The sequence below is a fragment of the Carcharodon carcharias genome, chromosome 3 (assembly GCF_017639515.1).
Source record: "Carcharodon carcharias isolate sCarCar2 chromosome 3, sCarCar2.pri, whole genome shotgun sequence".
NCBI classification, from domain to species: Eukaryota; Metazoa; Chordata; class Chondrichthyes; order Lamniformes; family Lamnidae; genus Carcharodon; species Carcharodon carcharias.
Window position 1 is genome coordinate 35,213,898 of NC_054469.1, and position 22,751 is coordinate 35,236,648.

Genomic DNA, 22,751 nt, shown 5'->3' on the forward strand with positions numbered 1-22,751 from the left:
TGCAAATTGGATTATAATGACCAGGGGTCTGCCTTGAATGGACATACCTAAATAGCACTCTTCTGTGGAATTTCACACTGCTAATGTCAAGGCTTACTCCAAAACACAGCAACAATAAACTCTGTTTGACTCTTAGACTCTGGGTCTGCCATGCAACAAAGGAAGGCCATCAAGACTGAGTATTCACAATGAAGAACACCATCTACTTTCTACAGTATATCAATGGCTTTTGACCATGAGTGAAACTCCTTCTTCAGCGTTGCCTTCCATCATGTATCATGTGATCAAAACTGCCCTCAAAATCCTTATATCCAAAAACAGAGACTGCAGTCTTCAGACAACCAGCAACAACATCGCAGCTGCAAAACAAAGCCTCTGTCACCTTGCCTTTTCAAGACCTGTGAGGCTTAAAGTATTTTAAAATCCTCCTCCAACCTGAATTGAGCAGCTCTGAGTTTGTCTGTAAGAAGTTGGACCTTCAGCTACACAGTCTTTACTTCGAAGGAACCCTGTAGTTAATCCGGGTTTGACCCCAGCCATCTGAACCTGCTTGAACTTCAATTCCAGAGTGGGAAAAGCTCCCTCCTCCACTGGATTCTCAAAGGCCCGTGAACTGCTAACTATTCTGTTTGGTTTAATGGTAGAAATGGGGGTGGTGAGGGAGGGTGTTGGGGAGAGGCGGTGGTCTTGTGGAAAAACTACACTTTCCTCCTGGGGCCCAACGTAGCAATCTTGTTCTTAATGAGAAGAAAAACTGAAAGCGCTGGAACTCTGAAGTAAAACAGAGGGGCAGATTTTTGTCTTCAGGGTCTGAATGGTAATCTGGCAGAGTGGATTGGCCGTCCTTTATAGAATCCACCTAATTTTAATTGCTCTGATTGTAGTACAATAGCATTTTGCAAAGGATAGGTAATTCACTCTACCAAATTACATCCTAGAAGGTGAAGACAAGAAATTACCCTAGGAAAACCTTGACATTTACGGCTGGTCCATCAGTGTCGAAAAGGAGGTAAGACAGAATCATGGGCAGGATTTTTAGGTCAGCATGCGGGAGCTGTTGGCAGACCTGGGAGCAGCCAAGGAACAGACCGCTGACCGCAATCAGCCCCCAACCGCAATTTTACGCTGGCTGGCCAATTAACGCTGACATATGTGCAGGCCCGGGCGAGCATTTAATGAAAGGTCCCTGAAGGCAGAGAGCTGCCTCGGGGAGTTGAAGACTTTAAACCCAATAAATAAAGTTGTTAAAATCCAGAAAAAAATGTCTACACGTCACAATCGGTCACCTGAAAACGTACATGATAAAAATTCTCTCCATACATTTTTAAACATTTAATAACGGAAACCTGATCCCGCCCTTGGATGAGGTTTCATGAAAAATGCAAAGGCCATCTGGCTGGTTCCTCCTGTCTGGGTTGGTTGGACCACGAAAAATTGGAGACAATTACAACTTTAACTCCCTTAATTGGCCTCTTAATTGTTGGCGGGCACGTTTCCGACTTTTGCGTGTGCTTGCTGACCGAAATATTGCTTGCCTGACGTCATCCCCTGCGATTTTGCGGCCGATCGGATCGGGCGAGTGCCCACACACCAGCCTAAAAGTTCTGCCCCATATTTTTTTTTGGGTAGTGGCATTTTGAAAGGATCAATTCCAGGAAGGCCGCAGACTTCCTCTATAGGACTGGTCAAAAAGAAGGACCATAAGTAAAGGTCAAGAATATTGAGATAAAAACAAAAAACTGCGGATGCTGGAAATCCAAAACAAAAACAGAATTACCTGGAAAAACTCAGCAGGTCTGGCAGCATCGGTGGAGAAGAAAAGAGTTGACGTTTCGAGTCCTCATGACCCTTCAACAGAACTGAGTAAAATTAGGAGAGGGGTGAAATATAAGCTTGTTTAAGGTGGGGGGGGGTGGGTGGGGGGGAGAGAAGTGGGGGGGTGCGGTTGTAGGGACAATCAAGCAGTGATAGGAGCAGATGGTCAAAAGATGTCACAGACAAAAGAACAAAGAGGTGTTGAAGGTGGCGATATTATCTAAACGAATGTGCTAATTAAGAATGGATGGCAGGACACACAAGGTACAGCTCTAGTGGGGGTGGGGTGGAACAGAGTTCTGTTGAAGGGTCATGAGGACTCGAAACGTCAACTCTTTTCTTCTCCACCGATGTTGCCAGACCTGCTGAGTTTTTCCAGGTAATTCTGTTTTAGTTCAAGATCTAAAGTTGTTGAATTCAATATTCAGTCCAGAAGGCTGTAAAGTGCCTAGTCGGAAGATGAGGTGCTGTTCCTCCAGTTTGCGTTGGGCTTCACTGGAACAATACAGCAAGCCAAGGACAGACATGTGGGCAAGAGAGCAGGGTGGAGTGTTAAAATGGCAAGCGACAGGGAGGTTTGGGTCATTCTTGTGGACAGACCGCAGAGGTTCTGCAAAGTGGTCACACAGTTTACGTTTGGTCTCTCCAATGTAGAGGAGACTGCATTGGGAGCAACGAATGCAGTAGACTAAGTTGGGGGAAATGCAAGTGAAATGCTGCTTCACTTGAAAGGAATGTTTGGGTCCTTGGACGGTGAAGAGGGAGGAAGTGAAGGGGCAGGTGTTGCATCTTTTGCGTGGGCATGGGGAGGTGCCATAGGTGGGGATTGAGGAGTAGGGGGTGATGGAGGAGGGGACCAGGGTGTCCCGGAGGGAACGACCCCTACGGAATGCCGCCGGGGGGGTGAAGGGAAGATGTGTTTGGTCGTGGCATCATGCTGGAGTTGGCGGAAATGGCGGAGGATGATCCTTTGAATGCGGAGGCTGATGGGGTGATAAGTGAGGACAAGGGGTACCCTATCATGTTTCTGGGAGGGAGGAGATGGCGTGAGGGCGGATGCGCGGGAGATGGGCCGGACACGGTTGAGGGCCCTGTCAATGACCGTGGGTGGAAAACCTCAGTTAAGGAAGAAGGAGGACATGTCAGAGGAACTGTTTTTGAAGGTAGCATCATCGGAACAGATACAATGGAGGCAAAGGAACTGAGAGAATGGGATGGAGTCCTTACAGGAAGCGGGGTGTGAGGAGCTGTAGTCGAGATAGCTGTGGGAGTCGGTAGGCTTGTAATGGATATTGGTGGACAGTCTATCACCAGAGATTGAGACAGAGAGGTCAAGGAAGGGAAGGGAAGTGTCAGAGATGGATCATGTGAAAATGATGGAGGGGTGGAGATTGGAAGCAAAATTAATAAATTTTTCCAAGTCCCGACGAGAGCATGAAGCGGCACCGAAGTAATCATCGATGTACCGGAGAAAGAGCTGTGGAAGGGGGCCGGAGTAGGACTGGAACAAGGAATGTTCCACATACCCCATAAAGAGACAGACATAGCTGGGGCCCATGCGGGTACCCATAGCCACACCTTTTATTTGGAGGAAGTGAGAGGAGTTGAAGGAGAAATTGTTCAGTGTGAGAACAAGTTCAGCCAGACGGAGGAGAGTAGTGGTGGATGGGGATTGTTCAGGCGTCTGTTCAAGGAAGAAGCTAAGGGCCCTCAGACCATCCTGGTGGGGGATGGAGGTGTAGAGGGATTGGACGTCCATGATGAAGAGGAAGCGGTTGGTGCCAGGGAACTGGAAATTGTTATGTGACGTAAGGTGTCAGAGGAATCACGGATGTAGGTGGGAAGGGACTGGACAAGGGGAGAGAGAAGGAAGTCAAGATAACGAGAAATGAGTTCCATGGGGCAGGAGCAAGCTGACACAATTGGTCTACCGGGACAGTTCTGTTTGTTGATTTTGGGTAGAAGGTAGAGGCGGGCCGTCCGAGGTTGGGCTACTATCAGGTTGGAAGTTGTGGGAGGAAGATCTCCAGAGGAGATGAGGTCAGTGACAGTCCTGGAAACAATGGCTTGATGTTCAGTGGTGGGGTCATGGTCCAGGGAGAGGTAGGAGGAAGTGTCTGCGAGTTGACGCATCTCAATATTGATGCTAGTTGTACTTTTACAAAGATGCAGCTATCTCATACATGATTCTCAACCAGGCCCCAGATTGAATAATGCAACCAAGTCCCTTATGAACTAAAACCTGCATTGCTATTCTCCATCACGTCCAGAATAACGTGCCCTGATTGAACAATTAGCTCCAAATCGCTCACCAGAACAAGTGGAATGACACCACATTCTCCTGCAAAAACAGAAAACGAAACTCCATTGGGCTGGTACAAACAAGCTGAACTACCTGGCTGATTTATTTGTGAATGGATTTAAGGCACAACAGGACACTAAACAGCATGATACTTAAACAATAGAACTGGGATTGTTCCACAGGGAGTTCATATATCCCTTTTCCAGACAGTTACTACTTATAGCGCTTTCACCTTGAACTGCTCCAGTGGATGAAAGAATCAGAATTATAGCTTTATCTACTTGTAAGATGAGGCAAATATACCTGGATACAGTTTGCAAGTTTTAAAACTTGTAACCCAAATTGGGACTCCTTTCATGTGAAGTCATTTCTTTTGAAGTAAACAAACAAATAGAGATGTTAACAGACTTTATACCTCTGTTGATAATGGCTTTCTTTTTAATATTTTCCCCTTCATACTGATCACAAGAAATCTCAACTCCATCTGTCAAACTGCAAACACTATCATTTCAAATAAATCACTCCAAAATCTGACTGGCTTCCTGAACACAAAGCAATGTTTTATTATAAGTAGAGTGATCTTCTACAATCACAAGTTAGTGAAGAGAGAGCGTTTGTCTTGACCTTAGCTATTTTTTTTTTAATAAAACACATCGATAAAATCTGAAATTTCCCTTTTTTTAATCACATTTGCTAATGGGTATAACAGAAGCTTGAAAGAGTTGCTGGATGTAAAATAAATCTGATTTCAGGCAGGCTGTAAAGAATGATACAGCCAGCGATATTTACAGCACAGAAGAACACCATTCCAGCTACTGTTACAGTTCCTTTTTAGAAAAAGCCCTACTCTCCCCCATAACCTTGTATCTTTCTTTGCTTCATATGTTCATCTAATTTTATCTTCAAAGATGCAATGATCTTTGCCTGAATCACTTCCTGTGGCAAGGCATTCTATGCTCCCTCTTTGTAAAGATATTTCTGCTAATGTCTCTCCTCAATCATTTAGTGACAACTCCAAATTATGACCCCTTGTTGTCGACTCCCAGCCAAAAGAAATATTCAAAAGTCTTTACAGTATTAAATCGTTGTTTGGTCAAAACATTCTTCAGTAGAAATAGTCCAAATATTTCATATCTCTCTTCATAACTATGGTTTTCCAACCCCATCCTGTTGAATTAATGGCTAATACTTGGCTTTAATTTCCTACAATGGGCTTTCCAAATCTGCATACATTACAGTGGCCTAGCCAATGTTCTAGAAAAGTTTGTTATGACTTCTTCACACTTGCATTCTAAGTCCCAATATTTTTTACTCATTCATAGAATGTGGGCATTGCTGGTTAGGCTAGCATTTATTGTCCATCCCTAATTGCCCCTGAGAAGGTGGTGGTGATCTACCTTCTTTAACTGCTGCCACTGTGAGAGAGAACCAATCAAGTGGACTGCTTCGTCCTAGATAGTGTCGAGCTTCTTGAGTCTTGTTGGGGCTGCACTCATTCAGGCAAGTGGAGAATGTTCCATCACAAGATGGGGAGATGGTGGAACAGTAGTAATGTCATTGGACTAGTAATCCAGAGACCTAGGCTAATGCACTGAGGAAATCGGTTCAAATTCAGTTAACACATGTGAAATACAAAGCTAGCCTTAATGATGGTGACCATGAAACTATCATCAATCGTCGTAAAAACCCATCTGGTTCACTAATGTCCATGAGGGAAGGAAATTTGCCACCCTTACGTGGTCTGGCCTACATATGACTCCAGACCCACAGCAATGTGGTTGAATCTTAACTGCCCTCTGAAATGACTTAGCAAGGTCAGTTCAAGGGCAATTAGGGATGGGAAACAAATGTTGGCCTTGCCAGTGATTTCCACAACCCATGAAAGAGTAAAAAAAAATCACACACCTGACTTGTGCCTTGTAGGTGGTGGACAGGCTTTGGGGAGTAAGGAGGTGAGTTACTCGCTGCAGGATTCCTAGCCTCTGACCTGCTCTTGTAGCCACTGTATTTATTAAAACTTTACCTGTCTTCAACAGCAGTTTCAGGTATATAAGGGGTATAAATTCGACACCATTGCATATGTTTTACATGCAGTAATGACCCGTCCAGCAGTGCAACAGGATTTGCAGGATGTTTGGGCCACTGCTAAATTAGCAGGGTGTCTTGTATGCAGGATTCCTGGAGGCTGCTGGAGAAACCAGTATGTAATTGTTTTATTTATTTATTCTTCCATGGGATGTGGGCATCACTGCAGTATTTGTTGCCCATTCCTAATTGCCCTTGAACTGAGTGGCTTGCTAGGCTGTTGCAGAGGGCAGTTAAGAGTCAACAACATTGTTATGGATTTGGGTTCACCCATAGGTCAGACCAGGTAAGGATGGCAGATTTCCTTCCCTAAAGGGCCATTAGTGAACCAGATGGGTTCTAACAACAATCGATGAGAGGTATCATCGTCACGATTACTGAAACTTAAAAAAAACTTAAAATGGGCCCAGATGAAGCAGGAATGCTCCTCTTACTTGCATTTTAATACTGTAGGTTACCACATGCCTGCGTTCACCAATCCACACAACCCCCTAACACCCACCCCCAACCCCAGCCCCATCACCTCTCCAAACCTTGCTTGTCTCAGGTAATGGAGTTACCTACAGGACAGCATGGCATCTGCAGTAGCCGAGCGGCCCAGGCTAGTAGGCTGGGAAGGGGATGCCCGCTTGTCACCTACGGTTCACTGGACTGATTTCAGTGAGGCTGGAGGATAAGAGGGTCCTCACTCCTCTTTCCCTTCTGGCCCACGATGTGTAGCTCGAGAACCATTTCACAACCATTATCGAACTTAGGCCCTGACCTATTTGAAGCTGTAAGTCTCTTTGCATGGAAAAGAAGTTGGTAGAGGAGATTTTCTGCTGCTCCAGCCCGATAAATAGGTGTCTGTGAGCGTGGCAGGGAAAGGCTTCATTCTCATTCTGGATCCGATTGATGTTGTCTTGTAAGCAGGAATGCTTCTCTTATTTGCATGTAGGTTGCCACATGCCTGCGTTCACCAATCCACACAATCCCCTAACATCCGCAGCCCCCTGCCCCAGCCCCACCACCTCTCCAACCCTTGCCTGTCTCAGAGACACTACAGGCCAGCATGGCATCTGTGGCAGCCAAAATTTGAACGACCCAGCCTAGTAGGCTGGCTGATTGGCTGGCTGCAGCGAAAACATCACAATCTTTTCCAGTCGCTGGCCCTTTTAATATGTATAGGAGCCCACTTTGAGAGACAATGGACAAAGAATGCACTGTGGAAACTTCGCCCGCTGTAGTTGGCAGCCAAAAGGGACAACAGAAAAACTAGTAAGTTTAAAATTTTTTCCCAGCATCCAGGAGAAGCAGGAGTGTTCCATAGGTTCCTTTTTCTTGTTTACATTGTTCTTTAGTTTGATCTTCATGCAGATGCAATGGGCCGCAGTTAGTGATCTTCAGCATATTGCACCGGACACAACATAGCCATCCAGAGATGACAAAATAACACTCAGCCTGTTACTGCAGGGACCATAAGTCACTGGAACCATACCTGTCACACGGATACGTCAATTGTGGCTTATGTGCTCAGAAGTGCTTTGCAGTTCACAAGTAGCCATTGTTGCTGTGTACTTGCATGGGGCTGTGGGAGCGGGGCGGGGAGAGTTAAACTGGTTCATACCAGCAGCATGAAATGGGCTTCATAGTGAATCACCAGCTGATTTTTCACCATGCCAGTTTTTACTTTCCTTTGACTTGGTAAATATTACCAAGATTTTATGTTTCAAACCAAGGACAGGGAGACTGGAATAGGAGCCTCCAAAAATGTTTGAGCTATCATTCTGTGAACCCCGGCGGGAAGAAGATCGGACGCGGTGAAACCTGGGCTGCCAATTCCCCATGAACCTGTTTCGCAGTGTTGGCCTACACTAATCTGACCACCCTTGTAAGTTTAAGGTGGTGGAAAGCCTAAAGAATTATTTCTGCTTAACTTATTTCCCTATGTTATTCGACATGCTGGGCTGAATTTTCCCAGCCCGTCTCTGATTCCCACTATTATGGCCTATTGCCAGCAGCAGGTACCTCAGCAGTGTAGCTATCCACTGGGCAGCCAACTGAGCTGCTTAACAGGCCAACTAAAAGCCACTTCCTGCCCCAAGGGCATTTTTCCCACGGTAGGTCTCGCTGTTGGGTGGGAAAACCATCGTGTAAACCCTGATGGCTTCCCAGCAGGTTCCCATCTCCTCGATGGGCATTCCACAGCGGAGCCCTCTTAAGTGACAATGGCTGCCCCTGCACCTAACTGGCTGCCAGTGCATCATGACAACGCCATCCTGATCGATGGGGCCTTCCTGCCTGCCTGGTCCCAGGTTCCCCAAAGATAATTGAAAGTCTTCCAGGGAACTTGGGCACTGAGGTACCCTCTCCCTGGTGATGCAACCTCAGCAACAGCCACTGCTAGTGATGGCGCTGCTGAGGCTGCCGAGCTGCCAGCCTTGATTGGCTGGGCCACCATTGGATGCTGACCCCAGTGGGCGGCCTATTAATTGGTTGCCGCTGGCAAAATACTGCCCCAGGGTCCCGCTGGCTGCTGGAATGGTGTCGGCTCCCACTTCCGGCCCCGCGCAGTCACTTGACCGTCAACGGAACTATTCAGCCCACTGATAAGGTGAGATGATTTAGGGTGGGAGAAGCCCTTGTGGAGCATAAACACCAACCTGGACCAGCTGGGCAGAATGCCTGGATCTTTGCTCTAAATTCTATGTAAGACACACAGAACCTTTTGGGTCATTTTAGGAATAGCACTACATAGTTTGCAGTGATGCAAAACGAATATCCGTTTACAGTGGTGCAACCTGAGGCTAATGATCAATTCCTTAAGTTTAAACAGTTCTGTTTCAAAACGTATTCAGAATGACACCAGAGTTCTCTAATGCCTTAGCTTGGAACCTGAAATGAACTGCACTTATGAAAATGCTACTGAAAATACAGCAAACATTCAACAGTCCTGTAATGTAGGATGGACACATTCAGATTATAACACAAGAATACCCCCTCCCCACTGAAAGAAAATTTCAACTTACTTCTCTCATGCCAGTCTGCAAGATTTTTAATCCTGTTTCTTTTTCTAGTTTTTCTTTGTTGATCACTGCAATATAAAAAACAAAAAGGAGACAAGTTCAAAATGGGGTTAGGTGTCCAGAGGAATGTACAATGGAAACTGTGGAGCACCTCCATCATTACAGGAAATGTGTGCAGCATCAAAGTGTGGAAGGGAAAAAGCCAGCCATTGGGCATATCAGCTTGACAGATCTTCAGAAGGGGATGTTTTTGGAGTGAATACGTTCAGGAAATAATGCAATGAGTGCAATTTTAGAGAAAAACAAAATGTGGCTTGGTGTACTGGGATCCTGAAAAGTTGAAAACGCACATTATTTCTTGAAAATGAAACGTGAAAACAATGCACATCAGTCGGGATGTGCCCTGTTAGTACACGTTTCATATTGAGCAAAGGTCACTAAAGTTTTAAAGTAGATGCTTTTTGCATTTATTGAAGCACATCTTTTTTAAGGGCCAAAACCAAAAGCAGAAGCAACTTGATTCAGGATATATGAAATTAAAACAGAAAGTGCTGAAAAACCTCCGTGATTCTGTGAATAACTCAGCAGGTCTGGCAGCATCTGTGGAGAGAGAAACAGAGTTCATGTTTCAAGGGGAGGACGGTTCTCACGGCAGGGAGGAGAGGTGACCCATGGGGGTGGGTATCTTGATAGGGAGGGGGCAGTGTTGGTGGGGAGTGGGGGTTAGTGGTGCCTGATGCCACCCCTTCTGGCCCAAAGCCCGAGCAGGGTGTCCTGCTGGGTCCCCCTGACCTTTCCTTGGCAGCCACAAGATAGAGGCCAGGCAGGAAGCATCCCATATGTCGTCACTTAAGGGCCTCAATTGGGCTGAGGGTGGGCGGGCTGCCCTAGGCCTTGCCTGTCCCATGTAAGATTACGGATTTGATCTGGGGCAGATGGGAGGGCAGTGGCAAGGTCACCCTGGGGAATTTAACAGTCCACCCTGCCTGCAAACCCACCAGTGGGGGAACCATAGAATTCTGCCTGCGGTGTGCTAATTGATTCCTCCAAACGGGAACTGATGACTATCTAGTTAGTAGTGGAATGTCCCAGGGACAAGTATTAGAGTGAGTGTGCTTTCTATGCTGTTACCCTATCTGGGGAGTAGGACAGGACTATTAAGCAAACATATCAAGATAGATAAATACTACGTGACCATTTGACATTTTTGATACTGAAACTGCATTGAGAAGCTTCAAACCTTTGTAGGGTAGCCACTATCATGATAATGAAGGAAAAAACACCAAACTGCTTCCAGAAACACTGGACTTTAAAAGTAAGACCTAAGTTCTCAAAAATGTACATAAGCCACTGGTTGGAATACTGCAGCATGACTACCTAAGAGGTAACGGAACCACTCTGTTGCCAGACAAGGTACTTCTGAAGACATCCAGAAACTAATTGCTCCCTCCAGTACAGACAATGGAACATAATGGGAGATGAGTATCATCTCTTCAAGGAATCCTGTGAGCAATGCCCAGACAGATTTGTGAATTCGCTTCCCATTTGGAATATACAAAGGGGTTAAAAGTGAGCTAAAAAGCTACCCTGGTGTCATGAAAATATAATAATTTTCATAATATTGTGATTTATTCCAAAAGTTGGTTAATGGTGGGGTTTGGATTAGTTTCTCTGTGTGGATGTTTGTGTGGGGGATTTAACTGAATTAGAGACAGCTAGTCTGGGGTTTTTCAGTGTTCAAAAGGGAAACTAGGTTTGAAATGCTAAATACATGAACATGATTTAAGTTTTAGAATGTGAGGTGTGAGAAACATTTGCATTTTTAGATAAACCAGAGTAGTGAATTTCAAAGAGATGGTGTTACACCTAGCCATAACAGGCTAAGCCAAACAGTGTGTTTATTTTTCCCAAAGATTACTGATAACATGAGTACTATGGAAGATTAAGATTATGAGAAAAGTAAAGTTACAAAGACATATTGGAACAAAGGAATTTATGTTAAAAAGGGAGAAACATGTACAAAGGTTATGTGTAAGGGGAAGGTCTTCTAAGATCTAACATAAGTGTGGAAAGCCTCCAGTCGTTATGCATCAAGCTGCTGTCTACAGGAACCATAGCTAAGAAAACTCACAGAGAATATCACTGTCCAGAAATACAGTGTGTGCTTTGCATCGGTCCTTTGAAATCTACTTTGTGTTACTGTTGCCTTAGCAGAGGTGTAACTGGAAGTCAGATTAATTAGGGGGTTTAGGAGTTATTATAGTAGTAATTTGTAGACCTATATAAGTGCTTATGATCTTTTCTTCTACTAATGTTTAATTTAGTTTTATAAAAAAACCTCTAAAATTCAGTGGACTTATTACTACTGAATTCAAGGCAAGCATCTCAAAATCAAATAAAAATTGCAAAAACAGTTGTGCTAGCTATTTCAAGTTTCCCTCTGAATTTGAGCAGTTCAGCATTTACCATCTGCTATGTCATAACACTGGTGTCTGTCTGTTGGTGGGTGTTCTCAGAGAGAGCAAGTGCTGGCTGTTTGACTCAGAAGTAACAGCCACACACAGTGCCGCCACAAATCACCATTTTGCAGGTATCCCAATCTCGCTCCCTCTCTACTGAATTCAACACTACTGGAACATTGAAACCGAGTATTCGCCTACTGGAGTCAATTCTACTGGAATCGCAATAGCCGCAACGCTCAATCACCTACTCCCCATGAGTCAAGCACTGTTCCATATATCTTTCATTTAATATATATATATATATATATATATTTTCCCTTACTTCAAGCTAAATTCTTACTTTTAACCTGTATGATTGTATATGCATGTGTTTTATCCTTTCCAGCCTTTAGTAGTTAATGACTTTCACTTACCTTTAACTCAAGAAAGTCTGATCAAATTGGTTCCTTCAAAACCAGAACAATTGGGTCTGGAAAAAAGGTGTCCGTGAAAGGGATCCTTTTTTGATTAAATTTTTTTGTGACCAACAGAAGGCCTGGGGTGGGCTGAATAAAGACAGGGGGAGCCAGTTCATCCATCCTCATCCGGGGCATAACAATTTGGAGGTGTCCCAGCCAGATGGTGACAAATTGAGGGGTGTTGCTTGGATCAACAATTTTGGGGAACCTCACCTGGGGATGGGTAGTAACAAATTGTCTGGGATTTGAACAAATTGGAGGCTCAGAGTCTGGCATATATTTTCTCACAGACGAAACAAACAAATTAAAGTGGGGAAGAAAATTGTCCTTCTGAAATGAATTTTTTAGAAACTGCAGAACAATTTTCTTGACTGTACACTACTGAAGTGTTAAAATGTCCACTTTTGAGGCCAGTACCTTTCTAGCAGCACCAGAAGCAGTTACTTTTGAGGATCTAAAAGTTCTGTCCCTCAAACAGTTAAAAGACTTAGCGAAGCGTTTAGGATTAGAATTTCAGCCGAAAGCCAGAAAACCTGAAATTTTAGACGGGGTGGCCAATCGTCTACAGGTGAAAATTGAGGACGATGAAATGGATAGAGTAGCAGCGGAGAGATTAAAATTGGAGAAGTGGAAATTAGGATTTCAGGAGAGAGCAAAGGAAAAGGAATTTCAAGAAAGGGCACCAATGGAAGAGTGAGAATTTCAGGAGAGAGAAAAGAGAGAGGAAAGGGAGTTTCAACTAAAACAGCTGGAACTGAGGAGCAGGTATCCCGCTCGGTCCCTTGAAGACACCACTAGGATTGAGGCAATACGTTTACTCATCTAATCCTTAAGTTTGATGAAGCAGAGGGTGGAAGCTTACTTTATGGGGAGAATTTTCTCCCCGTCGTGCGGGAGTGGGCATAGGCGGGCACGCAGCTGATTGTTACCCGCGATCGGCGTGCGCCACAATTTTACGTGGGTGGGCCAATTAAGGCCCGCCCAGTGTGATGCACACATGGAAGCACTCAGTGCTACTTGTGCGGGCGGAGGGAGGAGGGAGAGTTGGGGCCTGCGCTCTTTCGCACGCAGAAATCTCCCTGAGGCATGGGGCTGCCTCAAGGAGATTAAGGAGAGTCATAAAAATGTGATAAATAAAAAAATAAAATTATTCAGGCATATCCCCCTGTGTGACATTGTCACATGAGGTGGGACATGTTTATCACTTTGCACGAAACATTTTATTAAATTAATAAACCCTTCGTGAAACCTCATCCCGCCTCTGGATGAGATTCTATGAAAAACGCGAAGGCCGCCTGGGCTCTTCGCTTGCCCGCCAACCTTAAGCTTGGACGAGCAGCCCTGACAAGTGCCTCAATTAGTTGATCAATGGCCTTAATAGGCCTTTGATAGTTCGGCGGGCGCACAGCCGACTCCGATGTGCGTCCCTGAACTGAAGATCGGAATGACGTGCGGTGAAGTCAGGACGCGTGCCCGACGTCACCGCGCGACATTTTACGCATTGGCGTGCGGGGGCCGAGGTGGGACAGGAAATTCAGGCCTATATCTTTCAAGTGGTTAGCACAGCACTTAAAGTGGCCAATCCAACAATGGTCCCTATTACTGCGGAGTACGCTTTCAGGGAAGGCTCAAGAGGTTTACTCCCTCCTGCCTGAGGAAGGTGTCACTGACTGTGAGGCAGTAAAATGGTCTATATTAAGCACGTACCAGTTAGTGCCAGAGTCGTACCGTCAGAAATTCTGTACCCTCAGGAAACGGCCTGATTTGCACTCAGTACAATAGCGGGCGGGTAAAACGATGTTTTACCTGCTGGCCACGAAGGCGGGTTCTCACGTCGTGTCACCCCAAACCCACTGCGTTAATAATGCATTCCTAGGGTACACGCCATTTCGACGGCGGGCGGGCTTCGAATCACCTGCCAAGCCATCACCTCGCTGCTTCATCACGCCAGGCACTACATTTAAAGTACAGCCGTGCTCAGTGCTTCCAGCCCAGGATAGCAGCAAAGAAGGTGTGGCCCCAAAAGACAAGACGACTGCAGCCCTGGGGCGCCTTTTGGATGCCATGGAGGCCCGCTGTGATGTCCTCCACCATCGCTCTGGCCTCAGGAGGGGCAGCAACATTACCACTCCAGCTTGGTAGGTGATGGCAGTGGTGATCAGTGCCAATGCTGCACAGAAGATGTTGGCCATTCAACACAGATAGAGGATGAATGATCTCACCTTTACAGTCAGGGTATGGTAACCAGCTCAGCACTCACAAGCGCATCACACATTCACTGGGATCTGACTCATTGCCAGCTCAAGGGATATCACCACCCATTCTCACACAAACCCTCACATGTCCATCTGGCCTCATCCCCTCTGGAGGCTGCCTTCTCAGCCCTCACCAACTTGAGGCCACTTACACAGATCAACATGTGCCTCCCCACACACCCTGGGATACCCCTTTCCCCAGTACAGCTCTCATCCTGCAGCCTCTTACCTTGCTTGAGCCCCCTTCTCCCACTTCGTCAAACAAGCTCTTGCCCTGCAGCCATTGAAAAGCTACCTACATATGGTTAATCTGGTAGGTAGGGACCAGCTCCTGAGCCCCGCTAAAAGTGATGTGCTGCTGTCTGTGAAGCTTAGCGCTGATGACTGCGAGTGCTGACTGAAGCGAGGTAGGCAAACCTTGAAGTCTGGAGAGAAGTGCAGCCCACCAACTGCACGGCTTATATATGCTGTTGTGAACACGTAAGCGTGTTTTCCTGCCGACGTAGGCAGACGATCCAGCAGTGGGGGTGATGAGTCCAACGGGCTGGTCTTATAATGATGTACTGATGTATTACAATTAGATTCCCAATGTCCGATGGCGGGGAATATGCTCCACCATTGGAGGGCACAGCAGATGATTGTAAGCTGCTTTCACGACATCGTGAAACTGATTTTTGGCCTTCTCACCATATTGTCCATTCACACCACCGAACACGCCCGATTCCAGCTGGGCACGGAGTACCCTGGCCTACGTGTTAGTGCTCCTACCAATACCAGGTGAACCTTTACAGGTCCGGTTCAGTGGCCCGAACAGAGTAGCAAATCAACTCAGGGAAGTGAACTATCTAATTGAGACCACAGATTGGGGGAAAAAGCAAAGGCTGTGCCATGTCAACATGTTAAAGTGATGTCACAGCTGAGAGGGGGACAAGCAAATAGCAGTCTGTCCCATTACCAGCAACCTGGAGGAGCAGTGGGGATGACTTGGATGGAGACATGGGTGAGGCCCGCATTGAACCCCCTACTACCAGGCTAACTAAGAGAGAAATACTAGCCAACTTAGGCTCCTTGTTCTCCCACCTAGGTGCAGAACAGCAAGCAGACCTGGCAAGGCTGCTCACTGCATTTAAAGGCTTGTGCCAGGCTGTACCTCCCTAGCCCTACATGATGTGAATGTGGGAGAGGCCCCTCCCAAAAGGCCACATCCCTCCCGCCTAGGCCCAGAGAAGCTGGCCCAGATCTGGGAGGAAATTAACTACAGGCTGGAGCACCAACTAATAGAGCCTAGCAACAGGAGTTGGAGCTCCCCAGTTGTGCTTGTTCTCAAGCCGGACTGCTCCACAAGGTTCTGCGTTGGCTGCTGAAAAGTTAATGCAGTGACCCGAGCTGGCTCTTACCCGATACCTGGCTGGAAGACTGCATAGATGGGTCAGGTAAAGCAGCCTGTATCACGTAGCTAGGTTTACTCATGGGATACCAGCAGGTGTGAAGGAAATCTCCACCTTTGTAACCCCAGATGGGTTATACCAGTGTTGGGTTTTGCCCTTTGGTCTCCAAAATGCCCCAGCTACCTTCCGAAGGTTGATGAAGCAGCTAGTGGCTGGCTTGTCCAATTGTGTTGTGTACCTGGACAATCCCTTAGTGTACAGCAACACCTGGGTAAACAACATAGAGCAACTGGAAGTCCTCTTCCAGAGTGTAGTCAGCTGACCTAGTGGTCAATCTCGCAAAGAACAAATTCGCTGAGGTTAAAGTGAACTATCTAGGACATGTAGTCGTTCAAGAACAGATACTGCCCAGGGTTGCCAAGGTACAAACCACAGCCCAGTTCCCGATTTCCACCACAAAACAGGAAATCATGAGGTTCTTGGGGACGTGTGAGTTCTGCCGCACATTTTTTTTTTATTCATTCACGGGATGTGGGCTTCGCTGGCTGGGCCAGCATTTATTGCCCATCCCTAATTAGCCTCGAGAACATGGTGGTGAGCTGCCTTCTAGAACAGCTGCATTCCATGTGGTGTAGGTACACTCACAGTGCTATTAGGAAGGGAGTTCCAGGATTTTGACCCAGCAACAATGAAGGAAGGGCAATATAGTTCCAAGTCAGGATGGTAAGTGACTTTGAGGGGAACTTCCAGGTGGTGGTGTTCCCATCAATCTGCTGCCCTTGTCCTTCTAGATGTAGTGGTCGTGGGTTTGGAATGTGCTGTCGAAGGAGCCTTGATGAATTCCTGCAGTCATCTTGCAGAAGGTACACACTGCTGCTACTGTGCGTCAGTGGTGGAGGGAGTGAATATTTGTGGATGTGTTGCCAATCAAGTTGGCTGCTTTGTCCTGAATGGTGTCAAGCTTCTTGAGTGTTGTTGGAGCCGCACTCATCTAGGCAAGTGGGGAGTATCCAATCACACTCCTGACTTGTGCCTCGTAGATGGTGACAGGCTTTGGGGAGTTAGGAGGTGGGTTACTCATCACATGATTCCTAGCTTCTGACCTGCTCTTGTAGCCACAGTATTTATATGGCTAGTCCAGTTCAGTTTCTGGTCAATGGTAACCCCCAGGATGTTGATAGTGGAGAATTCAGTGACGGTAATGCCATTGAACATCAGGGGGTGATCTCTCTTGTTGGAGATGGTCATTGCCTGACACTTGTGTGGCGCAAATGTTACTTGCCACTTGTCAGCCCAAACCTGGATATTGTCCAGCTCTTGCTGCATTTGGACATGGGCTGCTTCAGTATCTGAGAAGTCACAAATGATGCTGAACATTGTGCAGTCATGAGCGAACATCCCTACTTCTGACCTTATGATGGAAGGAAGGTCATTGATGAAGCAGCTGAAGGTGGTTGGGCCGAGGACACTATCCTGGGGAACTCCTGCAGTGATGTCCTGGAGCTGAGATGACTGATCTCCAACAACCACAATCATCTTCCTTTATGCTAGGTATGACTCCAACCAGTGAAGGGTTTTCTCTCTGATTCCCAATGACTCCAGTTTTGCTAGGTTTCCTTGATGCCAGACTCGGTCAAATGTGGCCTTGATGTCAAGGGCAGTCACTCTCACCTCACCCTGCGAGTTCAGCTCTTTTGTCCATGTTTGAACCAAAACTGTAATGAGGTCAGGAGCTGAGTAGTCCTGGCAGAACCCAAACTGGCCATCAGTGAGCAGCTTATTGCAAAGCAAGTGCCACTTGATAGCACTGTTGATGTGAAAGTAGACTGATGATCTAAAGTAGACTGATGGGGCGCTAATTGGCTGGGTTGGATTTGTCCTTTTGTGTACAGGACATGCCTGCGCAATTTTCCACATAGTCGGGTAGATGCCAGTATTGTAGCTCTACTGGAACAGCTTGGCAAGTTCTGTAACACGTCTTCAGTACTATTGCAGGAATATTGTCAGGGCCTGTAGCCTTTGCAGTATTCAGTGCCTTCAGCCGTTTCTCGACATTACGTGGAGTGAATCGAATTGGCTGAAGACTGGCATCTGTGATGCTGGGGACCTCTGGAGGAGGCCAAGATGGATCATCCACTCGGCACTTCTTGCTGAAGATTGTAGCAAATGGTTCTGCCTTGTCTTTTGCATTGCTGTGCTGGGCTCCTCCATCATTGAGGATGGGGATATTTGTGGACCCTATTCCTCCAGTGAGTTGTTTAACTGTCCACCACCATTCACGACTGGATATGGCAGGACTGCAGAGCACAGTAGCCTCTTCACTGACAGACCTACTACAGAAAAAAGCAAAAGTAATATGGACTGAGAAATGCCAGGCAGCTTTTGTAAAGCTGAAGACCATTTTAATAGGCGAGCCCATGCTTGCAGCCTGAACTTTAATCAGGCATTTAAAGTAGCCATTGTGCGAGTGACTTTGGGGTAGGGGCTGTTCTCCTACAGGAGGAAGATTCTGGAATAGAGAGACCAATCAGCTACTTTGCTAAAAAGCTCAACAAGAATCAGAAATGGTACTCACAGTAGAGAAGGATAGCCTCGGTTTATTGCTGGCCCTCAGACACTTTGAGATATATATCCGAAATGGGTACAGAGAGACCACAGTGTATGCCGACCACAATCCGTGGAAAAGTGAAACTTGGGTGGAAAAGTTTATGATCCAGACTTCCAGGTTATTCCATTGGAGTTTGTTCCTCCAGTCGTACTACTTAAAAAATAACCCACATTCCTGGGAAATCAAATGTGATTGTGGATGCACTGTTCAGAACTTAAAAGAGGCCAGTTCGAACCCGAAAAGATAAATTGACCATTGCTAAAAGAATGAATGCCTGTATGAGAGTGTTCTGTTGTTTATAAGTTTTTTCCCTTTTTTGTAATGAAATGAAAATGAATCTCATTTCATTCCAGGGAGGAGGGGAAATGTCATGATAACGAAGGAAAAAACACCGAATTGCGTCCAGAAACATTGGACTTTAAAAATAAGATCTGAGTCTTTTCTAAAAATCCTTACAAGCCATTGGTTGGAATGCTGTAAGATATCTCCCTAAGAGCTAATGGCACCCCACTCTGTTGACAGACAAGGTACTTCTGAAGACATCCAGATACTAATTGCTCCCTCCGGTAGTGACAATGGGACTTAATGGGAGATGACTATCATCTCATCAAGTAATCCTGTGAGTAATGCTAGACAGATTTGCGAATTCGATACCCACTTAGAATATACAAAGAAGGGGTTAAAAGCGAGCTGAAAAGCTGTCCTGGTGTCTGTCTGTTGGTGGGTGTTCTGAGACAGAGCAAGTGCTGAAAGTTTGACTCAGAAGTAACAGCCACACACAGTTCCCCCGCAAATCACCATTTTACAGGTATCCCGATCTCTCTCCCTCTCTACCGAATTCAACACTACTGGAACTTTGAAAACAACTATTCATCTATTGGAGTCAGTTCTACTGGAATCTCGAATCACAACGCTTAATCACCTACTCCCCACGAGTCAAGGGCTGTTCTGTATACCTTTTATATTTTATATATAGATATATATATTCACTTACTTAAAGCTAAATTCCTACTTTCAATCTGTATGACTGCTTTTGCATGTGTTTTATCCTTTCTTGCCTTTGGTAGTTAATAAACTTACTCATTAACTTAAGAAAGTCTGATCAAATTGGCTCCTTCAAAACCAGAACAATTGGGTCTGGGAAAAAGGTATCTGCAAAAGGGATCTTGTTGTGATGAACAGAAGTTCGGGAGGTGGGGGGTGGTGCTGAATAAAGACAGGGGGCCAGTTCATCCCTCATCACTTGGGGCATAACAATTTGGGGGTATCCCAGCCAAACGGTAAGAAATTGAGGGGTCTCATCTGGATCAACAACTTTGGGGAACCTCACGTGGGGGTGGGTCATTACACCACAGAAATGCTAGAAAACACTTTCCTCCTATATTTCATATGCAAAAAATCCTGAAATTTCACCAAATCCTGAATATAATAAGGCAGCACAGTAATTTGCTTGAGGAAAGAGGGATTTAAATCGCACCTTGCGTCATTTATTAACTTCTTTCTGTGTACATAAAACTGTGCTAACAAATCACACGCAATAAGTAAAACAGACATTTTCTAAACTCAATACATTTTACCGCTTGTAATTAAAATGGAAATTGTTATCTGAAATATATATTAAGCCTGGTCTGTTAATTAATCACGCAACACTTTCAAAACAGACAATTAGAGAGGCAAGGAATAGAAACATGAAGAATAGCAAATGGAAACAGCATGTTACTAAACCTTTAACCAAATTATTGTGTGTGAATCTTTCTTGAATGCTCCCATGTGAAAAAAAGAAGTCTTTTAAAAAAATAAAATTCCCCAGATGAAGGAAATGCAAATAAGCTGGAAGAGCTGAACCCTATAATGTTCTCAAAATTCTGCAAAGGCCTATTTAATTAGTATTTTAATTTATCAAAATTATTCTTTGCACTTGACAATTTATGCAGTATTCTATGTAATTAAGCATGCAGCTTCAGAGGAATAATCTTGCCAGGGCTGCTAATATCAGTTATTCTACCCTGAAAGGAACTGTGTATGTCTCAACTCTGATCTAGATTACAATAAGGAGAAATTAATGGCTTTTTTTTTATCAAAGCGCATGCTGGGAGTTCCGCAGATTATACCATTCTACTGTAGAGCAGCCTGGTAATTAGCCAAGAAGGGTACGCATTTTCAGCCCTATGTATATGCCTATTAGCAGCTTGTCAATATTAGTTCCCAGCTTAAAAAAAAACACACTGCTTGTTTCTAAACGCTTGATCTGAATGTGTAGCTTGCAGTATCGTTGATGACAGCATGGTAAATGCTGGTGTCAAGACCAATTTTAAAACCATTTTTCAAATTATTTTAATTAGATTTTTTTTCATTCTCACTTGCATTAATTTAATTTCTGATATCAACATTTTAGTTTTCAGTCTGTTCGCTTGAATTTTCTTACCATGCGCTGTGCGGCCTGAAGTCATTTCACCAGGGATGTGATACTGAAGCTGCACATGAACTGTATGGGGTCTGGTACAATGAGAGCTGGGGAGGGTTGGACACACTATTGATATTCCTGGGGTAATAATGGCAAGTTTAGCCATTATGTTTCGTCGTAGTGAATTATAAAAATATTCCTTCTCTATAAAAATGAATTATCTCTGAGGCAGTTTTTTCCTCACTGTCGAATAGATGATGCAAGTTTTAAAATGAAGCTGTTTTAAGTCAGACTGAAGCTGTGAGCTGTAATCACAAAACAAGGATACAAACACCCAGCCAAAAGCAGTTGACACTAAGGCAATTAACCGTTGAAATCAATCACTACAAGTAAAGGGTTAATAAGACATTACAAGGACTGAGGTTCATTCCTAGAGGGATAGAATTGAATAATGGAGAAGATATGTTAAGGTTGCAAAGAACCTTGGTTAGACCAGACTTGGAGTACTGTGCAAAATTCTGGTCCCCATATGTTAAAAAGGATATAGAGGCACTGGAGAAGATACAAAAAAGATTTACAAGGATGATGCCAGAATGGAGAATATAATTATCTGGAAAGATTGAACAGGCTGTGGGTCTTTTCTCTAGAAAATAAAAGGCTGAGAACGGAGCTGAGCATAGGGGAGAAGGAAGATGAATCATAATGTAAATGAGACCAAAACCATGGGCCATAAACATTAGACAGTCACAAATAAATTTAATAGAGAATTAAGGAGAAACCGATTTGCCCAGGCAGCAGCTAGAATGTGAAACCTGCTACCATAAAGAGTAGTTGTGGTGAATAACATTAATGCATTTAAAGGGAAGCTAGATAAACACATGACGGAGAAAGGAATAGAGGTTATGCTGATAAAGTTAAATGAAGAGGGGTGTGAAGAGGCATTTGTAGAGCATAAACACCAACATGGTCCATTTGGATTGAATGGTCAGTTTCTGTACTCTACACTCTATGTAATTTTATGTATAATGAAGGGGTTTAAATAACTGATTTGAAATTTCACTGGGATGTTAGTGTTCAGTTACAGGCCGAGAGGATCAAACATTCCACAGATCATGATGATTCTCTGCTTTGGAGCAGGTGAGGGGGGTGATCTCTGTCAAGGACAACAGGGATTGAGGAAATAAGAGAAAAGAAAGAAGAAGGGAGGGTGGACAGGAGGGAGGGAATGATGGATAGAGAGGGCGACTTTATATAATGCCTTGTTATATTTCTCAGAATCATCTCAAATGTGACCCATAAAATGAATTATTTTGAAGTCCAGTCAATGTGGTCATAAAGGCAAGCTAGTGCACAGCAAGATCCCATAATCAACACGAATAACCGGATATTCTGTTTTTTGGTTGAATAGATTGAGGGAGGAATTTTGGAAAAAAGTTGGGGAGACCTCGCTAGGCAGCTTCAAATGAAGGCCACAAAATCTTTTACATGCACCTAAACCACTTTAACAGGTAGATGAGGTCTCAATTCAATGTTTCAGCCAGAAGAATGTTCTGCAGATTTGCTTGCAACCTTTGGGGATCAGCAGGGTTGACAACTCTAATTGGATTGTTTATCTTCAAGGTTTCACCACATGATCTCCCACGCTTCTGTCACTGCTCTTCTGACACATCCACCCTCATGGCCCATGACCAATTAGAAAGCTAAAAAAATACTTTTTGCCATCCAATTGGATATCAGCTTCCACACACCCAACTCCCCATCTACAATATTTGTGTAACTAATTAACAAAAATGTTCACAGAAAATGACTGAAAATCATTTTTTATAATGCCCCTCTGATTTTTTTCCCTGGCTGTTCACAAGTGTATCCAGGTGATTAATGTTTAATTCCTGGACACTCCAGGACAATCCTGGAAGGTTACCTGGCTTATTTAGGAATCAGGGATTTTTTTTACTGAAAATTTTCTTTC

General features: G+C 44.8%; 1 protein-coding gene across 1 annotated transcript in view; it reads right to left on the minus strand.

Annotated features, from left to right (window-relative positions):
- Window positions 1-22,751, minus strand: part of ptprn2 (protein tyrosine phosphatase receptor type N2) — a 749,959-nt gene that overhangs the window by 318,281 nt on the left and 408,927 nt on the right. The window contains exon 11 of the mRNA XM_041183926.1: window positions 9,211-9,275. Coding sequence (XP_041039860.1) covers window positions 9,211-9,275 — 65 coding nt within the window. The remainder of the gene's footprint in view (window positions 1-9,210; window positions 9,276-22,751) is intronic.